This window comes from Taudactylus pleione, unplaced genomic scaffold (assembly GCF_031769625.1).
Source record: "Taudactylus pleione unplaced genomic scaffold, aTauple2 ptg000258l, whole genome shotgun sequence".
NCBI lineage: Eukaryota > Metazoa > Chordata > Amphibia > Anura > Myobatrachidae > Taudactylus > Taudactylus pleione.
Window position 1 is genome coordinate 4,177,083 of NW_028284660.1, and position 22,914 is coordinate 4,199,996.

A 22,914-nucleotide genomic window follows, 5' to 3' on the forward strand; every position below is an offset into this window, starting at 1 on the left:
CATACGCATGCGCAGTTGTGCGAACATCGCTCAGAGCGAACGAGCGACCGCTTACGAGCGGCTCTGAATCAGGCCCTTACAGCAGACAAGTGGATCCAAGTCCCGGCTCAGTTCTTTCCGCCAAGTTCGGATCCCAAAACGAGGCAAAATGTCATCTTCTCGGTGTCAGATCCCTCGTGTTTTGGATTGCATATAAAAGTCCCTCCTTCGTGAACCAGCGCCATTCACACAGGAGAGCAGAGGGAGAGGATGAGGGACTGTATTAAAAAAAAAACGTATTTAGCAATTTGCAAGCCTGTAGGGTGCCATTAGCTGCGCCGTAGCAGGACGGCAGTGCACCCTGTGCTGTGCTGCCGCCCCTCTCGCTCACCCCCACCCCACGTCTACACTGGGAGGTGGGTGGAGGGGTGGGGATCTTTTGTCGGCATTACTGGTGCGCCGCGCAGCACTTCAGGAGGTCTCTTCCTGCAGACCTCTCCAGAGCCGGGCAGTTCATGGCCGGAGCCGCTAGAGGATTCCGCTCTGTGCAGAGGCATCGACCACATCACCCTCCCTACGGCCCTGGCCATTAGGATTAGGTTAGGAGGAGTTAGGTTTAGGTTCAGGAGTTTAAGATCTGGAGACAGGAGTAGGTGAGTAGGTGTGTGGGAAGTGTGACTGCAGGCATCATTGTCACTCACACAAACACTGCACACTCACACACTGCAGTGCAAACAAACAGGCTAGCAACTGTCTGTGTTGCTGTTTTTTAAAGTGAACCTGCACCTTTTTTTGTCTGCAGTATACTATATTGTTTATCTGTCCACAAAATACTATACTGTGTCTGAGGCTGCTGCAACCCAAGACGACTTCTTTGTTTAGAGTTTTTCCCCTGTTATATATGAAAAAAATGGCAAAAAATATTTTTTTTTCCTGTTTAAAAAAACTGCAGTTTTTTTCTTATTGAATTTAAAAATGATATTGTGTATTTTAAGTAGTGTGTGTTCAGTTCAGACAAGTGATGCTGGGTATATTATGTTCTGTATGCGGTGGTGTCCCACCCTTAATCTGCACCCCAAAACAATTCTCACAAAGGGGGGAGCGAGGATTTCTCAGCAAAAATCACGCGGACCTCACACCCAATTGTGGAAAATTTTTAAAAAATGCACGCAGGGTTTTCAGCACTAACATGCCAGCAGTGCGAGAAAATAAAAACCTACTTACCAGTCTGTTGGTCTCCTGTGGTCTCCACGGCTCATCTACCCTACATCTTTTCACTGGGGAGGGGGCTTCTGGGAGTCAAGGGAGCTGCTGGGAGGCCAGGGGGCTGTTGGGAGGGGAGGTGGTTGCTGGAAGATGTACTTCTCCCTGCAGCTGCCTCCGGGGGGTGCTCACATACACACGGGGGTCATACTCGCACAGACACTCACACATAATTACTCACACACTCACACATACTACACACACTCACTCTAAATACTACACACACCGCTACTGCAGAAGACAGGATCCCACTGCTGGTGTGAGAAGACACCGCTTCGGAAGGTGAGTAATTACTGACTAATTAATCTAATTTAAACTACCAATTGCTTAATTAGTCATTAGGAGTGGTGCCGTCTGGGTCCCAGAGTATTTCCTGACCATTTTTCCTAAATATATGGATTTTAGGAAGAATTGGTCGTGCTCTGGAGGAGTGCACAAAAAAAAAAAACCTCCCGGTGTTCAATAACTGAAAAACTCAGCACCTAATTGAATAGCAAAAATCCTGCAGGTGATGGAATTTGCTATTTTTGCACCTAACTGAATACTCCCCAAAGACCTGTTCTTCCAAGCAGGGGTGTTTCAAGAGAGGAGGGGGAACATTTGCAGTCCCTGTCCAGGGCCCCCTCCTCTCTCTCCAGCAGGAGGCAGCACACTGAGCACAGTGATGCAACAGTAGACTTTAGGCACTAGTCTGTGCCCAGAGAACTGTTCCTCCAAGGGCGTGCAAAGAAATGCCAGTGTTCTCTAACTCTAAAAAAACAAAGACATTGGGTGAGATGTCCCAGTTATATAAATGTGCGAGTATAGAGCTATAATCTCCCCTCTTCCATTATTTGCTGTTATGAATTACCTGTGCCCCATCCACCCTCACTCTATATTTGTATATTTGTTTTTGTAATTACTCATGTAAATTTTCATTGTTCATTTAAATGCTGTTTGATGTTATTAGGTTCTATTGTTACTTTATACAGTTGTGTCTATTATGTCCATCTCTTGTCAGCCGGTTGGTTGTTCAGCATTAGCTGGGATTGTCTCCTTGTAAGAGGGATAAGAAAGGTGTTTTTATTTAATTGTCATTATTAATCTGGGTTACTGTCTTTAATAAAGATTACATTTTATGTCATCCCACACAGACCTTTCTCAGTTCATTATATGGAGTGACTATTAATGGGTTGGAATGGTTGGGCACACGGTGCCTGCAGCCTATCTAGCACAATGCACAGTAGGTATCTTACAGATGATAATACACTTACCTGCAGCTGTCTCAGTGCTGCCTCCACAGAGCTGCTTCTTTATCGCTCTCATATAGTGCTCAGCACTGACGTCTTGATGCACTGAAAGTCACATATGGGAAACTTTACAAAGTTTGTATTTAGGTGAAAAATCTGCACTAATCTACAGCAACCAGACACTAACTTTCCTTGTATGACCTCTAATAGACACATACAAGCTACAAGATGCATCCTCCCTTAACTTTAATTCTGACCAATCATAGAGCAGTGTGGAGTGATAGTGTGTCACAAAATATTATTACATAGAACTCTATTGTACTAGCTTATCACAAGATGCCTAGCATATCACAAAAAAGACATGTGTCTGTCCAGCCAGAGGCAGGGCCGGCTCTATGGGTGTTCGACCAGTGCAGTCGAACAGGGGCGCCACCCATAGAGGGTGCACCCCTCCTTAACAACCCAATTTCAGCGGGACAGTACTGTCTCGCTGTTCCACCCGTGGGTCGGATTGGCCCACGGGTGGTGAAATTGGAAGGTTGGGGACCCCCACCGTTGCAGATGTGCGGCGGTGCTGGACCCTGAATGGATGCTGCGTGCATGCACGTGGCATCCATTCAGTGATGGGTGAGTGCTGGGGGAAGCCCAGCTAGTGAGGCTTATCCTACTGGGGATTTGGAAGGACGAATGAATGCCTTATCCAGAGCCTCTTGAATATATTCCTGCATAGCTTTACTTTCAGGGATAGATAAAGCATACATTCTGCCTTTGGGAAGCCTGGTACATGGTAAAAGATCAATAGCACAATCATATGATCGATGAGGTGGCAGGTCGTCAGCTTTTTTTTAATGAAAACACCTCGGCCAGATCATGATATGGAGCAGGGATGGACGAGGATTCTGATGAGATGGCAGCAGCAAGATGAATGGGTCAAGAAAGACTGAGAAAAACAAGAAGACCCCCACTGAAGTATTCCACCAGTTTGCCATTGTATCACAGGGTTATGCTTCTTAAGCCAAGGTAATCCCAACATGACTGGAGCCAGTGGACATTGAAGAAAGAGAAATTATAGTTCCTCCAAATGCAGAGCTTCGATGGATACTTGTAAAGGAGGAGTCCGAAAGGCAACCAGAACCTTGGAAAAACTCTCGCCATCAAGGCCAATAACTGCCACTGGATTAGATAAAGACTCAGGATTAAAGCCCAACATTTCGAAAAAAGACAGGTTCATGACATTATCCGCAACTCCACTATCCACGAAGGCAGGGATGGAAATTTGAGCGCTAGTTATGTTGATGACTGTGGAGAGGAGAGATGGATGCAAGGCCAAGATGTAACTCTCCTAATACACCTAGACCTTGCCTTTTCCCGATTTAACTGGACAAAGCTGGGCTAAATGTCCTTTACCGCCACAGTAGAGATAAAGGCCCAAAGAACGTCTCCTACGCTTCTCTTCGACAAGAAGATGAAAAGCCCCCAGTTGCATTGGCTCTTCTGGTTCAGGCGCAGCCATCCAAACAGGCAATCGTGGAGCCAGAGATGGTAGATTCTTTTCCACCCTGCGCTGCCGGAGTCGCTGGTCAATGCGAATGGCCAAATTCATCAATTCGTCCAAGGACTCTGGAGAAGAATTTATTGGACTAATGGTGCATACACAGATAAGGATGTGTGAGACTGGTGCCAATTTCCCTGTTAGATCCAATGGTAGATCAATGGTAGGAGCCTTTCAACAATGCCCCCCAAAAGACAGTTATGGAAATACAGGATGGTTTCAGCGCTTCGTATGATCTATCCTATAAATTTGTTTGATGGTGTTCTCGATGTATTCAGATATATGTAAAAAAAACAGAATGGCAATATCGTATAATACCGTCAAAAAATAAAAAGTTTTATTTTTTAAGAAAAATAAATGCACTCACCATTTACCGGTGGGTGATAGGCGTTGGACACAATTTTCACCGTGGTCCTGCGGTAGTTGCAAAATGCAATGTAGATCTGGATACCTTTGGGTCACTTCATAGATGGGGGAAAACACATATGACAAGCTTCCATAGTGCAAATCAGTAAACCCAATACAAGATCCTACAAGGTTAAGTAATATACTCACCTTGAATGGGGTGTGATGGAAGCCTTTTTCACATTTGTATTTTAAAACCGATGTCTGTCGGTTTAATACAGAGTTTGTTGAGCTTTGTGTAGTTATTTAAATCCAAAGAAATTTTTTGCTTGCAAAAGTTCAGTAATCAAATAATTTATAGTTTATTAGTCTGTAATGGTGTTATCTAATTACACCAGATGATAATAAAAATAGTTTTCATTGTAAGTAGACATTGAAAATAATTATTACAATGAAATAAAGCAATTGGGATTAAATATTTATATTAAAAAAATAGACTAAAATAATTTAAAAAATAGTTTTTTTTAAAAACAATTGTTTAAAAAACAAAATACATAGTTCAGAAATTAAAAATTGGAGAGAACCAATGGGTGGTTACCTAGCAACGCGTTTCACAGAAGCAACGTCTGCTTCCTCAGGCTGGTAGTTGAGGAATGAACAAACTGGCCTTTAATAGGGAGCTGGGAGTTAGTTAACAATGATTGACATGACCCATGTGATGTGATTTAATTTAAAAAAATAACATTGCACAGAAAAAGTGCTAGTAATGCGAGAGGGACTTCTTAAAGTGATGTTATTTTTAATGTATAAATGGATGGATGTTGTATAGAATGATATATGTGTGTGTTTTAAAACTTCAATAAACAAAAGAATAAATTGATAGAATTGGTCTCTAATAAGTGTGTGAATATAAAAGATGTGTTGTATGTAAATTGTGAATATTATGGTAACCCATATATTGATGTGAAGTGCAATTGGGTTTGTGCCTTCAGGGGATATAATTGTGCACGTATTTGTGACATATGGGCAAATAATATTATGTTAAAATTAATGCATTCTACATATAGACAGGCAGTGTGAGGATAGATGTAAAAATGTATAATCCAAAAGTGGGAAATATTGAAAAGCAAATAGCAAAACTGTACAGTAAACATGACACAAAATATAAAATTCTAAAAACGTAATTTGGCTGAAACGATGGTGATTCTAAATTTTTGGACTTACAGTTCGGATGTATTGCAGGGGCAACAATAATGAACATGCTAGAGAAAAGCTACCAAATCAATGTCAATGTTCAATCCAAGGGGAGAGAGGGTCTTCATTTGGAATATCCAATAGGTTTCCTTTCATGAAAGTCTATTCTATCTGTCCCCTCCTCTCATTCCTAGATGAATCCTGTCTATACCAATGACCTTTAGACCTTCCGGGTTACTTGCATGAACATCTAAGAAGTGTTTAGACACACTATGGGTGGTGAGACTGTTTTTTATATTTAGAATATGTTCTCTAATCCTGTTATTCAGTGGTCTGGATGTTTTCCCAATGTACTGTAGTTTACAAGGACATTCTAGCAGATACACCACAACGTCACAATTGCAGTTGATGTTTTGTTTATTAGGATATTCTTTTTGGTTTACAGTGCATTTGAAATTGTCTGTCTTGTGTCCAAACTTGCATGCAGTGCAAGTAATGCATGGAAAAAAAACTTTGTTTTGGATATTTAACCAGTTATCTGCTTTTTTGTTGAGGGATGGTAGATCTGTCTGTCTCTCTGCTGTCTCTTCGTGGATGTCCCAGCGCTTTCTTAAACTTAACATGTCTAAGACTGAGCTGATCATCTTCCCACCCTCTTCCACTACATCACTTTCCACAATTTCGTTATCTATTGATGGCACAACTATCTCCTCTAGCCCCAAAGTGCGCTGTCTTGGAGTTATCCTAGACTCCTCCCTCTCCTTTAAACCGCACATTCAGCACATCTCGCAGTCCTGCCGTTTTCACCTAAAAAATATCTCCAGGATTAGACCCTTCCTCACCCAGGATGCCACTAAAACCCTCATCCACTCACTGGTCATATCCAGATTGGACTACTGTAACCTTCTCCTAGCTGGCCTCCCAGTCTCTCACCTCTCTCCACTACAATCTGTTCTCAATGCTGCTGCTCGGCTCATCTTCCTCTCCAGACGTTCTATATCTGCTTCCCCTCTCCTTCAAGCCCTACACTGGCTCCCCTTCCCCTTCAGATGCCAATTCAAGGTTCTTACATTCACCTACAAAGCCCTCACCAAATCCTCTCCCGCATACATTTCTGACCTTCTCTCCCTTCACACTCCCACCCGCCCACTTCGCTCAACTAATGCATGCCGCCTCTCTTGCCAACTGATTACTTCCTCCCACTCCCGCATCCGAGCTTTTGCCCGTGCTGCTCCCTACCTTTGGAATGCTCTCCCTCTCCCTATCAGACTCTCCACCTCTCTACAAATCTTCAAACGGGCTCTCAAGACCCACTACTTCATCAAGGCCTTCCAGCACTCCTCCTAACCCACCTCATGCTCTTTCCTTCCTATCTTCCCCTTCTGTGTCACGCCTGTCTGTCTGCCCCTCCCCTTAGAATGTAAGCTCTCATGAGCAGGGACCTCTTCCCTCATGTGCTTCTCTTTACATTTTCTTCTACTCTCTACTCCCCATTAGGGCACCTAACACGGGACCGCCAACTCCCGGCAGCTTATTGTGAGTGCTTTAATCACTATTTCAGCAATGTATATAAGTTGTGTCCCTGTCCTGCACTGTAATGTACTGTAAGTTACTTGTTTCTTGTTCACTTATTAGTTCTATGTACTATGTAAGGCGCTGCGGAACACTTGTGGCGCCATATAAATAAAGGATAATAATAATAATAATAATAACTGTCGGTGTCAGGATGCTTTTCATATTGGAAGCTTTTCTGAAGATGATTTGTGGTTTCTTAGGGAGGTGAGTTTTAAGGATGGGTTCACAAAGAAGGATGGGCCAATGTTTGTTGATGATTTCCTTGATGTTTTTGGACTGATCATTGATGCCAGTAATGAATGGTATTGAAAACTCTTGTTTCGTGTTTTGGTGGTATTTGTCAATAGTAGATCTTGTTGATTCAATACTTCACATTCGGTTTTGCATTTCTCCAACAGAGGTGCCGGATAGCCTCTTTCTTTGAATCTTTTAGAGAAAAGTGGCCTGCTCTTTGTATACTCCCGAATCTGTGCAATTTTGGAGTACTGATATTTTGCTGGAGTTAAAAGCATAATACATTTATCTGTAATAAAGAGTCCAGAATGCAAGATGCGGCTACATCTCTAATATATTATCAAAGAATAAAACAAACATGGGCCCCTTTTGTAGAATAGAATAGTCAGTTACTAGAATTCTGGTACTAACAGTAAAAAGTGATCAACGACAAGCTGAATCACTCACTACTGTACACACCTCAGGGGCATAGTGAGGACATTCGAGGCCGGTTGTCTGACAGGGACAGAGATATCTGGGTTGAAGCAAAGCTTGGTGTCTGCAGCTTATATCACACACATCTGATCAAGTCAGCATCCAAGTCTCACCCCCAGAACTATTTTAAATGGAAGGTTTAAAGTAGTGAAGCGCCATCATGCAATAGTTTAATCATTGTATTTGTAGGTAATAAATACATAAAATAGATAATCCTTACTATACATATGTCAAAAAGCTTTTATACTGCCTCAGACAGGAAATTACTTGGTCACATATACTTGGATTGGTCCCTAATAAAAGGGGTTTGGTACGGGATATCGGCGTTCAGAATCCTGGTGGTCAGAATCCTGACACCGGCATCCCAACAGGGTTATGATACCGACACTTGTCAGTCATTATCCTAACACCCCCCCTCTCCCTACCCCTATCCCTCCCTTCTCGGTGTCTAAACCTAACCTCCCCCCATGTGCCTAAACCTAACCACCCCCTCCCTGTACCCAAAACCTAACCCTCCACCTTAGTGCTTTACCCTAACCCTCTCCCCTTAGTGTCTAACCCTAACCCTCCACCTAGTGTCTAACACTAACTTACCCCCTAACCCGGCTACTTTCCTTCGAATTGCCGGTGGTTGGGTTACCAGCTCCAGGATTTTAAGAGCCAGCATCCCATGTGCCGGGGTACTGACAGTATCCCAATTATAGTGTTAAGTGGAAATTACATGTATTCTATTTATTTTGATAAAAGTTTCAGATAAGTTAACCCTGGTTATATAAATAGATTTTATATGTTTAGCAACTCATTGATGTGTGCACAAATATGTACTCTTAGTTGACACAAATTCATTTAACAAAAATTAAGGTGCCCACACACTAGGCGTTCAGGTCACGATCTGATATCGTGTCCTATTTCTCCCCCTGCAGTCGTGGGCATGATTTGGTGTTAAAAACTATCCAAATTGACCCACATTCTATCGTGCATCCTATACGATTCCAATGCATCATGACTGAGATTTTCAGATCTTGCCTGCAGCAGGCAAGATCTGAAGATGCGATGTACGACCAGTGGGTACGCGCATCGGCATCGTAATCGTGAGTATAGACGTAATCGTGAGTAGAGACTCACAATTAGGACATATTTTACATGATCTGTCGTCCCGATGCGTCGGAATCGGGCTGATCATGTAAAATATTGCCTAGTGTGTGGGCACCTTAAGTTAGCATCTCGGTAAAATATCAAAGTTTTAATTTCTTGCTTCCTATCTGTGGTTTATTATACATTACCTGCACTTTGTACTTACTTTCTGAGAATTATGTAGATATTACTGTCAGTGTATACAAACATTATATTTTAGCAGGGAAAGAGCAACAGGAGCTGCTTTGACAAAACAAAGGCTGCCTATTCATGTGTCCCACATCGGTGAGAAGAAGAGCGGCTTGTGCTGGATGATGAAGATTTCATGGCAAAGCCATTGGAATTGTTACCGAGGAGATGGGGTCAGGAGAAGTAAACATGTGACTAATGTCCATTGATTGATGACCTCTATACTATTCTATGCTATGTAAGGTAATATCAGTCAAATTTTAAAAGACATTGATAATTCTACAACTGGAAGTCAAAAACAGACAAGTGCTCTTGCATTTTTCCAGATTCTAGATTAGTAATTAAGAGTTAAGCAAGTCTAGAAGATCAGTGTGACTCATTGTGGTTAGCAGGACATGTACTGTATATAGTGGTGGAAAATGTATTTTATGGATTCAGCCTACAATACAAATGTGTGATGAGTCAGAATGTTCTCTATCTGGGAGATATACTGAGGGACACATATGTATTTTAAGGATTGTGCCAGATCACGTGTGTAGGTTCACACTTTAAAGGGCAACACAGTTGGTGCATAGTTGCCGACATTCAGCTCCCTCCTTCCGGGAGGGAGCTGAATGCCTGCATACAAACGGGGGCATGGCCGGGCACTGACTCCGCATGGGGGTGGGGCCAGGGGTTGACCGTGCGATCGCATCATCGTGACATCATGCTGAAAATAAAGGCATTATGATGCAGGGGGCGGAGCCACGATGAAGCACCATCAGGCTCCCGCTGCAGGAGGCTTCCCTGCCTTTCCGGGGGGTCGAGAGCGGCACCCGATATTCGGGTGGCTCCCGACCAAATCGGGAGGGTAGGCAAGCCTGAGTTGGTGTAATAGTTATCATTACTGCCTCGCAGCATGGAAGTCTTTTGTTCAATCCCCACCATGGTCCTATACTGTGTGGAGTTTGTATATTCTCCCCATCAGTGCATGGGGTTCCTCCTGGTGTTCCAGTTTCCTCCCACAATCCCCAAAATATACTGGTATGCTAAGTGGCTCCCGACAAAAATGAACCCGTCTGTGTGCATGTGTTATTGACTATAGATTGTAGGCTAAATTAATAAAGGTTACAATTACTTTAACAGGTCATTTTGACATTTGGTGGTTACTTCACAGTGGCCAAGCAGCAAACAAGATAACGCTCTACCAAAGAGTACACAATTCTCCAAAGCTGCAAGGGTCGTTTCTAAGATCTTGACAGCATTGATGGTGTAATGGTTAGCATTACTGCTTCACAGCACTGAGGTCATAGGTTCAATTCCCACCAAGGCCCTGTGTGAAGTTTGTATTTTCTCCCCCTGATTCTGTGGGGTTCCTCTAGGTGCTCCAGCTTCCTACTACACTCCAAAGATATAGTGGTACATTAAACCAGTTGTCTACTGACAAGAAAATATCCTGTGTGTGCAGGGCCACCATCAAGGGGGGACAGTCAGTACTCCTGTACTGGGCCCGGACAGCTGAGGGGCCCGGCAGCCGGCAGAGTTAAGTAATTGTTAATTATTCACCCTCACACAGGACAGCTGAGCTGCCAGAATGACTAATCACACAGGATGAGTCATTCATTAATCAACAGTCCAGCCAGAGCTAGCAGTACACAAGCCAGAGCTATAAGATGCTGGATTCCACTGCGGATCCGTGATCCACGCTGGAGCCTGGAGGTCAGGTGCCAGCCCAGGAAGAATGCTGCAGAGATAGAAAAGAACATTCTACCAAAGAGTATATAGTACAGTAATACAGGGATCTCATTTCTTGTGTCTGCAGCTCTATGTTCCCTCCCTACCACCTTGATGTAGGGATGCAATCGGGAAACCAGCAGACGTGATCCCGACTGCTTTATCCCGGCGTGGGTTAAATGCCAGGCGTCTATAACTAGACGCCTGTCATTTTCCTGATGCCGGGAGACAGGCGCCCGGCATCCCGATTGAAGGGATGCCGGGCTCCGCGAGCGGACAGCCGATGGGGGGGTGGGTTAGGTTTAGTGCACCCGGGAGGAACTTAGGGTTAGGCACCCCCCCAGGATGGTTAGGGTTAGGCTAGGGGGAGGGAGGGTTAGGGTTAGGCACCCCTGGGGGGAGGTTAGGGTTAGGCACCCCCTGGGGGACTTAGGTTTAGGCAGCAGGGAAGGGGGGGTTAGGGTTAGGCACTTACAGGGGGGATTAGGGTTAGGCACTTGGGGGGGAGGTTAGGGTTAGGGGGGTTAGGTTAGTTATTACTTACCTGAGGACGATCGGGATTTCCAGTGCTGTCGGGCTGCCACTGCTGGGATCTGTTCATCTGTCGGGCTGCCACAGCCGGGAATCGAACCACGGCCATGGCCGGTGGTATTTCATACCGATTCCCTTGATGTATGTCTCTGTATCTCTCCTCTGTCAGTTCTCTGCAAGGTCTGTATTTGCCTGTCTCCTACTCCACAAGACCTGTGCCATTATCCCTTTTTCCACTTCACATCTGTGCCTTTGCCCCCTTCTACTCCCCCATTTGTGCCTCTGCCTGACACTGCACTCCCCATATGGACAAAAGTTCAGGACTGATGATGTTTGTCCATGAAAGATGACTTTTTGTCTCTTTCTGAGCCCCGTTTTTTGGAGGAAATAAATAAACCTGGCGTGGAAAAAAAACTAATCAGAGCCTGCGCATCCCTACTAGGCATTCCTTTCCTCCCTTCTTAGTGCCTCTGCCCCTCATCCACTCCCCTTCTGTGCCTCTGACCCCTGTCACTTGCTTTCTTCCTCTGCGTCACATTCCAGGCCTGCCCAATTTGTGGCTCTCCAGCTGTTGTGAAACTACAAATCCCAGCATACTCTCCCACTGATCAGCTGATAAAGCATGCTAGGACTTGTAGTTTCACAACAGCTGGAAAGTCACAGGTTGGTCAGGACAGCATTATCCCATCTGTTCCCCAACCTTCTTCTGTCTGCCCTCTCCATTCACTTTCCTCTTATGTCACACCTCTCTTCTCCCTCATCTTCCACTTCTCCAATCTTTATGTCTTTCCATTCTCATCTTCTTAATGTACTACATAGAACCATGGGCGTCATCTGGCGAACCGAAGAGGCGTGGATGAAGGGAAGTGCAATCAAGTTCAATGCCACATAATTAAATCTAAATCTAGCAGGTAAGTATAATTTTCATTTATTAGATCACTCAGCACTTTACACTACACCTTTATACCCCCAGAGCTTTGGGAGGAGGGGGCCCTGCATTATCCACTTGTACTTGGCCCCATGATTCCCGATTGCGGCCCTGTGTGTGTACATATGGCAGGGAATATAGATTGTGAGCTTCACTAGGACACTGATGGGAATGGCCAAATATTCTCTGTACAGCACTAAAATATGTGTGCACTATATAAACAACTTAATAAATAACAAATAAATGAAGCGGACAGATGTGCCATGAAATGCTTAGTTTTCCACCAATATTCAAATACCAGAATTGAGTACAATATTGTACTATAGAGAACTAGTGACTCATTATTTGCTCCTTGGATAACAAATAAAAAAACTTTTTATCCCATTATTTGTTGTCCATGTATCTAGCATATCTCTCAGATGATGATGATTCCTACCTTCAGATGTATTGTTTGAGGCTACACCGAGCTGCTCCATCTTCTCCACCATCTTTGTACAGTTATCACAGTTTAAAGACTGAACTTTAAAGCCTGAATGAGACATATAACAGAACTGGGTATAAAAGAGAATACGGAAGATGACCAGACACTGGCACATCACAGCTGCGATGTCACTTACCAAGCACGGCAATGATGCGAATGAAGATGATATTGGCGCCAATAAGAACAGTGATAATGATGCCCTTCCAGGAGGGGACCCAGAGCTTTGTCTGCAGAGTTTTTTCTGGTAGATATAAATGAATAAAACTGTTTAATTACAATGACAGACAGGTATGGTAATGTGGAATTCCATAATTGCATAGTTCACACAAGGGGATGTATTTTATATCCCAACTGTCGGGATCCCGGCGCTCAGAATACCAGTGCTGGAATCCTCACACCAGGAAGAATCCCGGCACCAGCTTCCTGACTGACAGCATCCTGATGTTAAGTATTGGGGGTAGGGGGAATGTTAGGCACTAGGGGGAGGGTTAGGCTGGGGGGGAGGGCTAAGGTTAGGCTACGGGGGGGTTAGCTTTAGGGCGGGAGGATTAGGTTTAGGGGTAGGGTTAGCAGGCCCGCCAAGAGCCGTGGATGGCCCCGGTAATATTGTGCGTGGCCTAATCACAAGAGGTGTGGCCAAGCCCCCTTGCCGAGAAAAAAAAAAGATTTGCAGCGCCGTGAATCGGCGCTGCACACCGGGGAGGGGGGACGCTCTGAGCCCCCTCAGCCCGGCGCAAAGCCAGGGGGGGTGCGATCAGTGTGATCGCTCCCCCACACAGGCATAGGTGACTCAGCAGCCATGATCAGTCTCCAACTGCAGCTCAGCACATGCTGGGTGCTGGGCTGCTGTGAGGAGGGGGGAGTGGTGCCGGACCCGGGCCCCCACCAGGCCCCTCAGGAAGCCCGGGCCCGGGTAATCTGTACCCGCTCCCCCCCCCTCTCGGCACCCCTGAGGGTTAGGATACTTACTGACAGGTGTTGGCAGGGCCATAGGGAGGGTGGTGCGGCCGGTGCCTCAGCACAGGGCGGAATCTTGCAAGGTCACCATCCGCTACCTGCCAGGCTCTGGAGGTCTGCAGGAAGAGATCTCCTGGAGTGCTACACGGCAGAGCAGAGAATCTCTAAATAAATCCCCGCTCTCCACCCGACGGCAGGGTGAAATGGTATGTGATTACAGGAAGGAGGGGGCAGGAGGGAGTGAGAGGGGTGGCAGTGCAGCACAGAGAGCACTGCCATCCTGCTACGGTGCTGGGTGTTGGTATCCTAATTGTGTCAGCATGCCAACATCCGTATTCTGACCGCCAGGACCCTGAGCGCCGGCATCTCATACCCAACCCCAAACAAGTATACACATAGCTGGCATGGGCCTCATTTATCAGCGAGTTATATCACTCAAAACGAGTGATACAACTCACTGTGTATGTTAATGGTGCTCCAGCCAATCAGTTCCCAAATGTAATTTGTTTGAAAAATGACAGTCGGGTGCTGATTGGCTGGAGCACCATTTATCATATGAAGTGAGTTTTATTATCACTCGTTTTGAGTGATAAAACTCGCAGATAAATGAGGCCCTTAATGTTCGGAAGCATGTACAAGTGTTATTGACCTTAATGCCCCTACAAAGGAAGGCTGTTTTGCACACTTCTTTTTCTGCACTAATTTGGAGTAGAAATTTATTCAGCTCTAAATGAACATTGCAATGTCCTTCAAATGTCACTGTCCAGTCATTATTTTTATGCAGCCATGTCTCAATAACACCATAACTCTATTCCAACATCACTAATTCTGGGTCACCTATTTTGTATGGAAGAGCATTTGTTACTATTGGTATTGTTTCTTCAGCTTTACAGGCTTATTCTATTGCTTCTTGTAACCCATTTACCTATTCCTCCAACATTCCCCTAAGCCACAGGTTCTCAAACTCGGTCCTCAGGACCCCAAAGAGTGCATGTTTTCCAGGTCTCTTCATAGAAACACAAGTGAAATAATTATCTCCACCTGTGGATCTTTTAAAATGTGTCAGTGAGTAATGAATACACCTGTGCACCTGCTGGGTGACTGGGAAAATGTGAACTGTATGGGGTCCTGAGGACCGAGTTTGAGAACCTCTGCCCTAAGCCAAGCATGTTCCTTGTCTTCACTATGTGGTACAGGAATAGACAACTCCAGCTACTGTGGATCAATACATATGCTGAGATGTGTAGTTGCACAGCAGCTGGAATGCCACACGTCACCTAATTCTGGCACATATTTTTACTAGAGATGAGCAGGTTCAGAATTTTGGGGATCCGGGGCAATCTAAGCGCAGCTTGGATCTCCTTGCCTGCCCCGATTCCCTCACCCGAGGCAAAACCTCGTGACCCCACTGTCGGGTCGCGAGGTTTTACTTTGAGCGGGCTTAACACTGATTGGCTGAGAGCGCTGTCTTTCATGGATCTGAGCCAATCAGTGTTAAGCCCATTGAAAATGCACTAGAAGAAAGAAAAAGAAGATGGTGCCCGCTGCCTGACACCGCCGGTACCCACCGCTGCCGACAACGCCAGCACCCCCACTGGCAGCATCCCCCACTGCCGACACCACAGCTGCTGACACTCCTGCACTGCTGCCCCACGTACTGCTGCCCCACGGCAGTGAGGGGGCAGCGACCCCCACACTGCCGACACTGCCGACACTCTCACACTGAGGACACCACCAGCACCCCTTCACTGTGTCAGCACACATGCACTGAGGAAATTGCTGGCACCCCCGCTCTGCTGACACCACTGGCACCCTGCATTGAGAACACCCCTGCACTGCTGACACAGTCAGCAAACATGCACTGAGGACACCGCTGACACCCCCGCACTGCTGACACAGCCAGCAAACCTGCACTAAAGACACAGCTGACACCCCCGCACTGCCGACACAGCCATCAAAACTGTACTAAAGATATTGCTGGCACCCCCGCACTGCTGACATCACCGGTACCCTTCATTGAGGACACTACCAGCACCGCAGCAACACTGCCATTAGATGTACTGAGGTCACCGTCGGCAACCCCGCTCTGCCGACACTGCTGTCACAGTAACTGCACTACTGGTGTATCCAACCCACACTGTATAACACACTGTATCAGTGTTGGTAATTAGAAGCTGAACTGCCACATGTTAGTGCCGCCCACTGTGTCAATAAGCTTAGTCAGCCAGCTAGCTGGATGCAACCTTTTGGTCTTAACTAGATGAAGCAAATAATATTGTGAGGTGGTCAAAATTGATTGGAAATTACTGGAAATAAATGTTATTGAGGTTAATTATACTGTAGGAACAAAAAAAGGCCAATATTATGTGATTTTAGCTGTTTTTATGGTTTTTTAAGAAAAAAATCCAGATCCAAAACCATAAAACGAAAACAAAACACGGAGGTGAAGATTTGGCAAAACCAATCCAGATCCAAAACCAAAACACGAGGGTCGGCGCACATGTCTAGTTTTTACCCTCTCGCTCAGTTTTCAGAGAAAATAGGGGAAAGGGAAATCTGGGAAAACTTCTGCACCAGTAGGTATGCTTAAATATAACTCACATAGGAACCCCAAATTAGAGAATTCACCAATAAATTGAATGGTAAACTAGTAGGGGGTGCAGCCGAGTACAATGTTGGATCACTGTAAAGAAAGAGAAAGAAAAGAATGTCCTCTTTGTTGGTGCACTATAAGGTCATGAATAAAATGTAACTTTTATTGTTGCTATTAAAATAATGAAACTTCCATAAAGTGAAATATAGTGAGAATAATTAAAGATGTGGTTTAAAAATAAATTAAATAAAAAAGGTTGGTGTCTTGTGTCTGTATTTAGATTATTACAATAAGTATATTATTTGGTCATTGATTACCCACTAGGTGTGAATACATTTTCATGAAACCTGTGGAAATCCAGTAGGTTTTAAAAGGATTAATGTTTGCACTGCTGGTCTGATAAATAATGAATCATTTAGTCAGAAATTTTATTGCTACACTAGTATCAAGTAGGTAACAATTCCTCTATAATTAAACAGTGTAGTAAATTGAATCACAGCAGCCAGTCAGTTACTGTAAATCATGTGTACACCACTAGATGGCATTGAAGTTATAGTAATCACTGTAGTTCAATTATATTCATAGGGATGCTTGAAATATTGTAGCAGATTTTATTATATTCAATGGATTATGCTATAAAGGCTGGTTAACTTCAACTCAAACAGAGTGTTTTAAGATATGTAAACTATAAATACATGTACATATACTTCCTACTGTACAGTACCCAGGTAAGTTTGTGCTCCACACAGCACTTCTCATAGAAGTTAATCAACAGATAATTGATAAGTAGCAATCACCTGTTGTCTGTGTAAATTAATTATTATGATCATAGATCATTTAAAAATTCAATATAATCAGCAGTGATATGGCTTACAGATATATATCTTATGCGCACAGGAGTAAAGTCCTTCAAACGCGTGGTGAAGCTGAAACCTATAATTTTCAGTTGCACAGCTCATTCATTCAGCTTACCACGCGATTGAAGGACTTTACTCCTGTGCGCATAAGATATATATCTGTAACAGGGCCGGATTTACTGCTAGGGAACCTAGGTGGATACCAAGGGCCCAGCGGGTCCTAAGGGGCCTTTCCACCGGGCCCCCCGGAATACAGCCCTGGAGAGGACCTGCATTTTCAGCTGCTGCTGGCACCGGCCGGCGATAGGACACACAACAGCACGTCGAGAGCCTGCCCCTACCAGGTGGGAGGAGAAGGAGGTGGAGTTTTAGGACAGGGCCGGCCCGCAGGGTATGCGGCCTGCTGTCAACATCCCCATCATTATTCTGGAGCACTGCTCTGTGAGGGCAACGTGACGTCATCAAGTCACGTCGCAATTATTCTTACTGGGAGTTGGAGTGTGAGGATCCATGCAGGACAGGTCTGCAGCGCAAATAATGTTCCTGGACCCCAGCCAACAGGTAAGCTTGCTAGAGCTAGCGGGAAAGGGAGAAATGTGCTGTGAGAGGTGAGTGAAGGGGAGGGGAGAGTGGTCTGGGCTGTGAGGGGGCTGTGCTGAGAGGGGGAGGGGATCAGTGATGTGAGGGGAGGAGGGTCAGTAATGTGAGTAAAGAGGGGGTCTGCGCTGTGAGGGCTGGGAGCGGTCTGTGTTTAGGGGAGAGAGGTTAGTGATGTGAGGAAATAGGGTATATGTACTTAGAGGGGTCAGTGACGTAGGGAAAGAGGGGTTTGTGCTGAGAGGGGAGAAGGGTCAGTGATGTGAGGGGAGGGGGGTTCTGTGCTGAGAGGGGTTAGGGCGAGGCTGCTAGGGGTGGAAGATTAGGGTAAGGCTGTGAAGGGGAGGGATAGGTTTAGGCTGCAGGGAGGGATCGGTATCCAAACCTTGTTGGACGCCGGGATCGGGATTCTGAGCGCCGGCATCCCGTACCCAACCCATATATACATAGCCGATGTTTCAAGGTCGCAGCAGACCTTTTCTCCAGGTGCTGTACAGGGGCATGAATCAAAAAATTAAAATATAGTGCTATGGATTGTTTGAGGGAGCGGGGTCCCAAGACTGGTATCTTGCCTAGGGCCCCATGAGATCTAAATCCGGCCCTGATCTGTAAGCCATATCACTGCTGATTATATTGAATTTTTAAATGATCTATGATCATAATAATTAATTTACACAGACAACAGGTGATTGCTACTTATCAATTACCTGTTGATTAACTTCTATGAGCAGTGCTGTGTGGAGCACAAACTTACCTGGGTACTGTACAATAGGAAGTATATGTACATTTATTTATAGTTTACATATCTTAAAACACTCTGTTTGAGTTGAAGTTAACCAGCCTTTATAGCATAATCCATTGAATATAATAAAATCTGCTACAATATTGCAAGCATCCATATGAATATAATTGAACTACAGTGATTACTATAACTTCAATGCCATCTAGTGGTGTACACATGATTTACAGTAACTGACTGGCTGCTGTGATTCAATTTGCTACACTGTTTAATTATAGAGAAAATGTTACCTATTTGATACTAGTGTAGCAATAGGATTTCTGCCAATGGGCTCTATTTATTAACATTATTTTTACTAAAATAAAATGATAAAGGATGTTTTCGCACCCTTTTCACATTATTTTAGTATCACCTATAGTTATTACAGGGCAGTTGGAGTAGAATTCGTAAAATAATACTCCAACCCCTAAGTATCACTTATTTTTAGTAATCAGATCGCATTTCCCTTAATTGTAATGGGAATTGTGATCCGACCAGAGTTACTAATAATAAATTGTAAAAAAATATCGGGGAAAGCCCTGTGATAATAACGCCACCTAACAGGGAGAGCAGAGCCGGGAGTCGGTCCCAGTAATCAGCTGTGTGGTCTAAACAGACCGCAAGCAGATCACTGCAAAAAAAAGAAAAATAAATTGTCAAAATTTTTTTTTACTTACCTGACTCCAGGGACCGGTGATCGGGCCTCTGGTGATGTCTCCACTCCGGTCAGCTGGTCTCCCATAGTGCACTGCGGCCCGGTCATCAGGTGATCTGGTCCCAGTGCAGTATAGGAGATCACCTGATCGGAGGCATGGAGAACATCACCGGAGGCCCGGAGCATGCAGGTAATTGTAAATAAGGGAGAGGGGGGGTTGCGGAGGGTCCGCAATCGTGGGGGGTGGGGCTTAGCACCGGGGGGTAGCAGTGACGGTCAGTCGGCGCATGCTCGGGCACTTTTTCACGGTATTTTTTACAAAAATACCATGACTAGTGTTCAAAGGGGATTCGCAGGGACAGAGCATTATCGCAAGCTCTTTCCCTGCAAGGGATTTGTAGTAAATCCCTGTGATATTGCCTGAATTCGCAATGCGAATTCAGTTGGTTATATAACACTACAATCTGCATTCAATATGTGGATTGTAGTAAATAGAGCCCTAAATTATTCATTATTTATCAGACCAGCAGTGCAAACTTTAATCCTATTAAAACCTACTGGAATTCCACAGGTTTCATGAAAATTTATTCACACCTAGTGGGTAATCAATGACCAAATAATATACTTTTTGTAATAATCTAAATAGAGACACAAGACACCAACCTTTTTTATTTAATTTATTTTTAACCACATCTTTAATTATTCTCACTACATTTCACTTTATGGAAGTTTCATTATTTTAATAGCAACAATAAAAGTTACATTTTATTCATGACCTTATAGTGCGCCAACAAAGAGGACATTCTTTTCTTACTCTTCCCTCAATTTTCAGGAATGAAAGGAAACTGTGCATAGTCCTTAAATCCTTGACTGTTAGGATGCCTTTAGGACCAAGTTTGTGAACACCTGAGCTAACCCGTAACCCTGTCATTGGCACCATGAGCATTATATGATATATAGCACAGGTTCTCAAACTCAGACCTCAGGACCCCAAACAGTGCATGTTTTCCAGGTCTTCTCACAGAATCACAAGTGAAACAATTAGCTCCACCTGTGGATCTTTTAAAATGTGTCAGTGAGTAATGAATACACCTGTGCACCTACTGGGTGACCTAGAAAATGTGAACTGTGTGGGGTCCTGAGGACAGAGTTTGAGAACCACTTATACAGTATATAGGGAGTGGTCTGTGCACAGGTGTGTTCACACAATGATAGGTGAGACGATGGATCTGTAGCCGGTAAAATCAGAAGTATATGCTGTTATATTACTAACAATGAAATATGGGCACTCACATGAATAGTTTAAAACATAACTTTTAGTAAATCCTATCATAAACTTATAAGTGCTCTATAGATACATATATTGACAAACAAGTAAAACATTTATTAAATAAGGATCAAGTCCTAGTGACACTTAGGTTCTCAAATATATCATATATGCAAACTGGTATTTTAACCCAATACTTGCTGACTATACATCTGCAAATATAAAGTATATATTTTGCTTAGGGGTTCCACTATACCTAAAACCAGCACCGGACCCAAACCGACTGGGGTGTAATGTCACAGCCAGGAGACCCTATCACCGGTTCTCCACGGCCAAAGCACCCAAAGCCAGTCAGCCCAAGCCCAGGATCTCAAGGGAGGTGGGGACTGCCCCAAAAAGGGGTCTCCCCTCCCAAAACCCCAGGCTTAGGCTGAAGCCCAGGGTTGTTTCCCAAACCCCTGGGCTGTGGGTACGGGGGTAATAATGTGGGAAATATTCTAAACTATTGCATTTTACAGTGAACTACAGGTGCCATCATGCCTGCCATTTGGCACTTGTGAAACTACAATACAACTACAGACTCAGGTAACAGGAACAACTCCTAACAAGGGTATCACTATGAGTGGTAGATGTAGCATGATCACACCTTATATCATTCTAATCTCTCCATATATACAGCTCTAGTATATTAACTGCAGTTTAGCAGTGGTATGGATTTAGCCTATAAATGTGTTACACATAATTAATTGTAACAGATGTGAGAGCACATTTACAGTAGATACAATTCTATCAATCTGCAGCTGAATACAAGACTTACTATTAAATAAAAAGATAATCAAACCGAGTCTCTTGTTAGATAAAGGATTGATCAATCTACATCAAGAAAGGATATAGTGGATTCAATCCACTAAGGAATATTTAATATTTGCTATTTCTTGGTGTTAATTATTCAGTGTGTATTTATAATTGGCAATCAGGAACACCAAACAGTATATATATATATATATATATATATATATATATATATATATTAATGTATATCTATATATATATATATATATGTATATATATATACATATATATGTATATGTGTGTGACCAGCAGTCCATAGATCATGGAATAATAATTCTGACTGTGATGAATATTAATTGTTCACAAAATAGAACTAAACAACTGCATCTGAGGTCATACTAGATATCATTTAATAAAGAAAAACATAGGCTATATTTATTCAACACCAATGAATGAGGCATATAGACAATTCAGAAAATGTTTGTTATAAATAAGGAATAACAATTCGAATATTCTGACTCTACTTTACACAATTCTAATAAAGCAATTAATAGATGTGATATACTTTGGAATTAAATATTAATTATATATGTGTGAAAACACTGTTTTTAAACCACATTCTAAACAATTTTAAATAAAATTAAAAATCTATAAATAATATTTTGCTGTTTTGATTCTAAAGATGTAATAAAAGTTATGTTTTAAAATTAGTGGGGGGGGTCACTTTTTTTATTTAAAGCTATTTAAATATCAATCCATGAGTGCCTCTTATTGGGAATACTTGTTTCTTTCTTGTTAATTAACATCTATGTATATTCCTGGGTGCACCTCCCCTATACAGTACAATTAGATATAATTTTGGATAACTGGGGAAGGATGATGGTTATTTAAGGTCTGTGCGGACTTTCATTCGTTCTATTTACTTTTTGGGAGATAGTTAGAACAAATTGATCACATGTAGATGTGTAATTCTTTGTTCACCACAGTTAGTTATATAAAGTTTAGTTTTTGCATCCACTCTCCTTATAATCAGATAATGTTTTATATTTGGGATGATCTATTGCCTACAATGTCCTTGTGTTCAACTACGCACTTCTCAGACAACTGACAGACACTTTGCAGCTCAGAAAACATGACATACTAGCAACTACTGTATATGTAAACTGGTAACATTTTTGTACTTTCTGTGCACCCAAAATTCCTAATTTTTTATATATGAGGTGACCAATACATCACTTTTATATTTAATTTAAACAATAGAATAAAAATACCACTTACCCTGAGTGTCCATGTATGTAGCAGAGTAGAGTAATTCCTGTGTCCTGTAGCTAATTACTTAGAATGTACAGTGTTGTGTACATGAGGTCATGTACATACAGTTTGACTGCACAGTCTGGTCTATCTTCCTGTTTGGTTTCACCAGTCAAGATGAACATTTCATCCGGTCACAAAACTGTGGAACAAACTTACCATCCTGTCATCTATATACAGTATATATATATATATATATATATATATATATATATATCACTTTTTTGTGTGTCAAACTTTTTATTACATGGATTGGAAATATGTCCACGGGTAACACTGATGTGCA

The 22,914-nt window shown here is 43.3% G+C and overlaps 1 protein-coding gene across 1 annotated transcript in view; it reads right to left on the reverse strand.

Moving 5' to 3' along the window:
• Window positions 1-22,914, reverse strand: part of LOC148514820 (killer cell lectin-like receptor subfamily B member 1B allele B) — a 70,788-nt gene that overhangs the window by 43,876 nt on the left and 3,998 nt on the right. The window contains exons 4-6 of the mRNA XM_088480952.1: window positions 18,580-18,586; window positions 12,958-13,085; window positions 2,496-2,567 (exon numbers count right to left, since the gene is read on the reverse strand). Coding sequence (XP_088337078.1) covers window positions 2,496-2,567; window positions 12,958-13,085; window positions 18,580-18,586 — 207 coding nt within the window. The remainder of the gene's footprint in view (window positions 1-2,495; window positions 2,568-12,957; window positions 13,086-18,579; window positions 18,587-22,914) is intronic.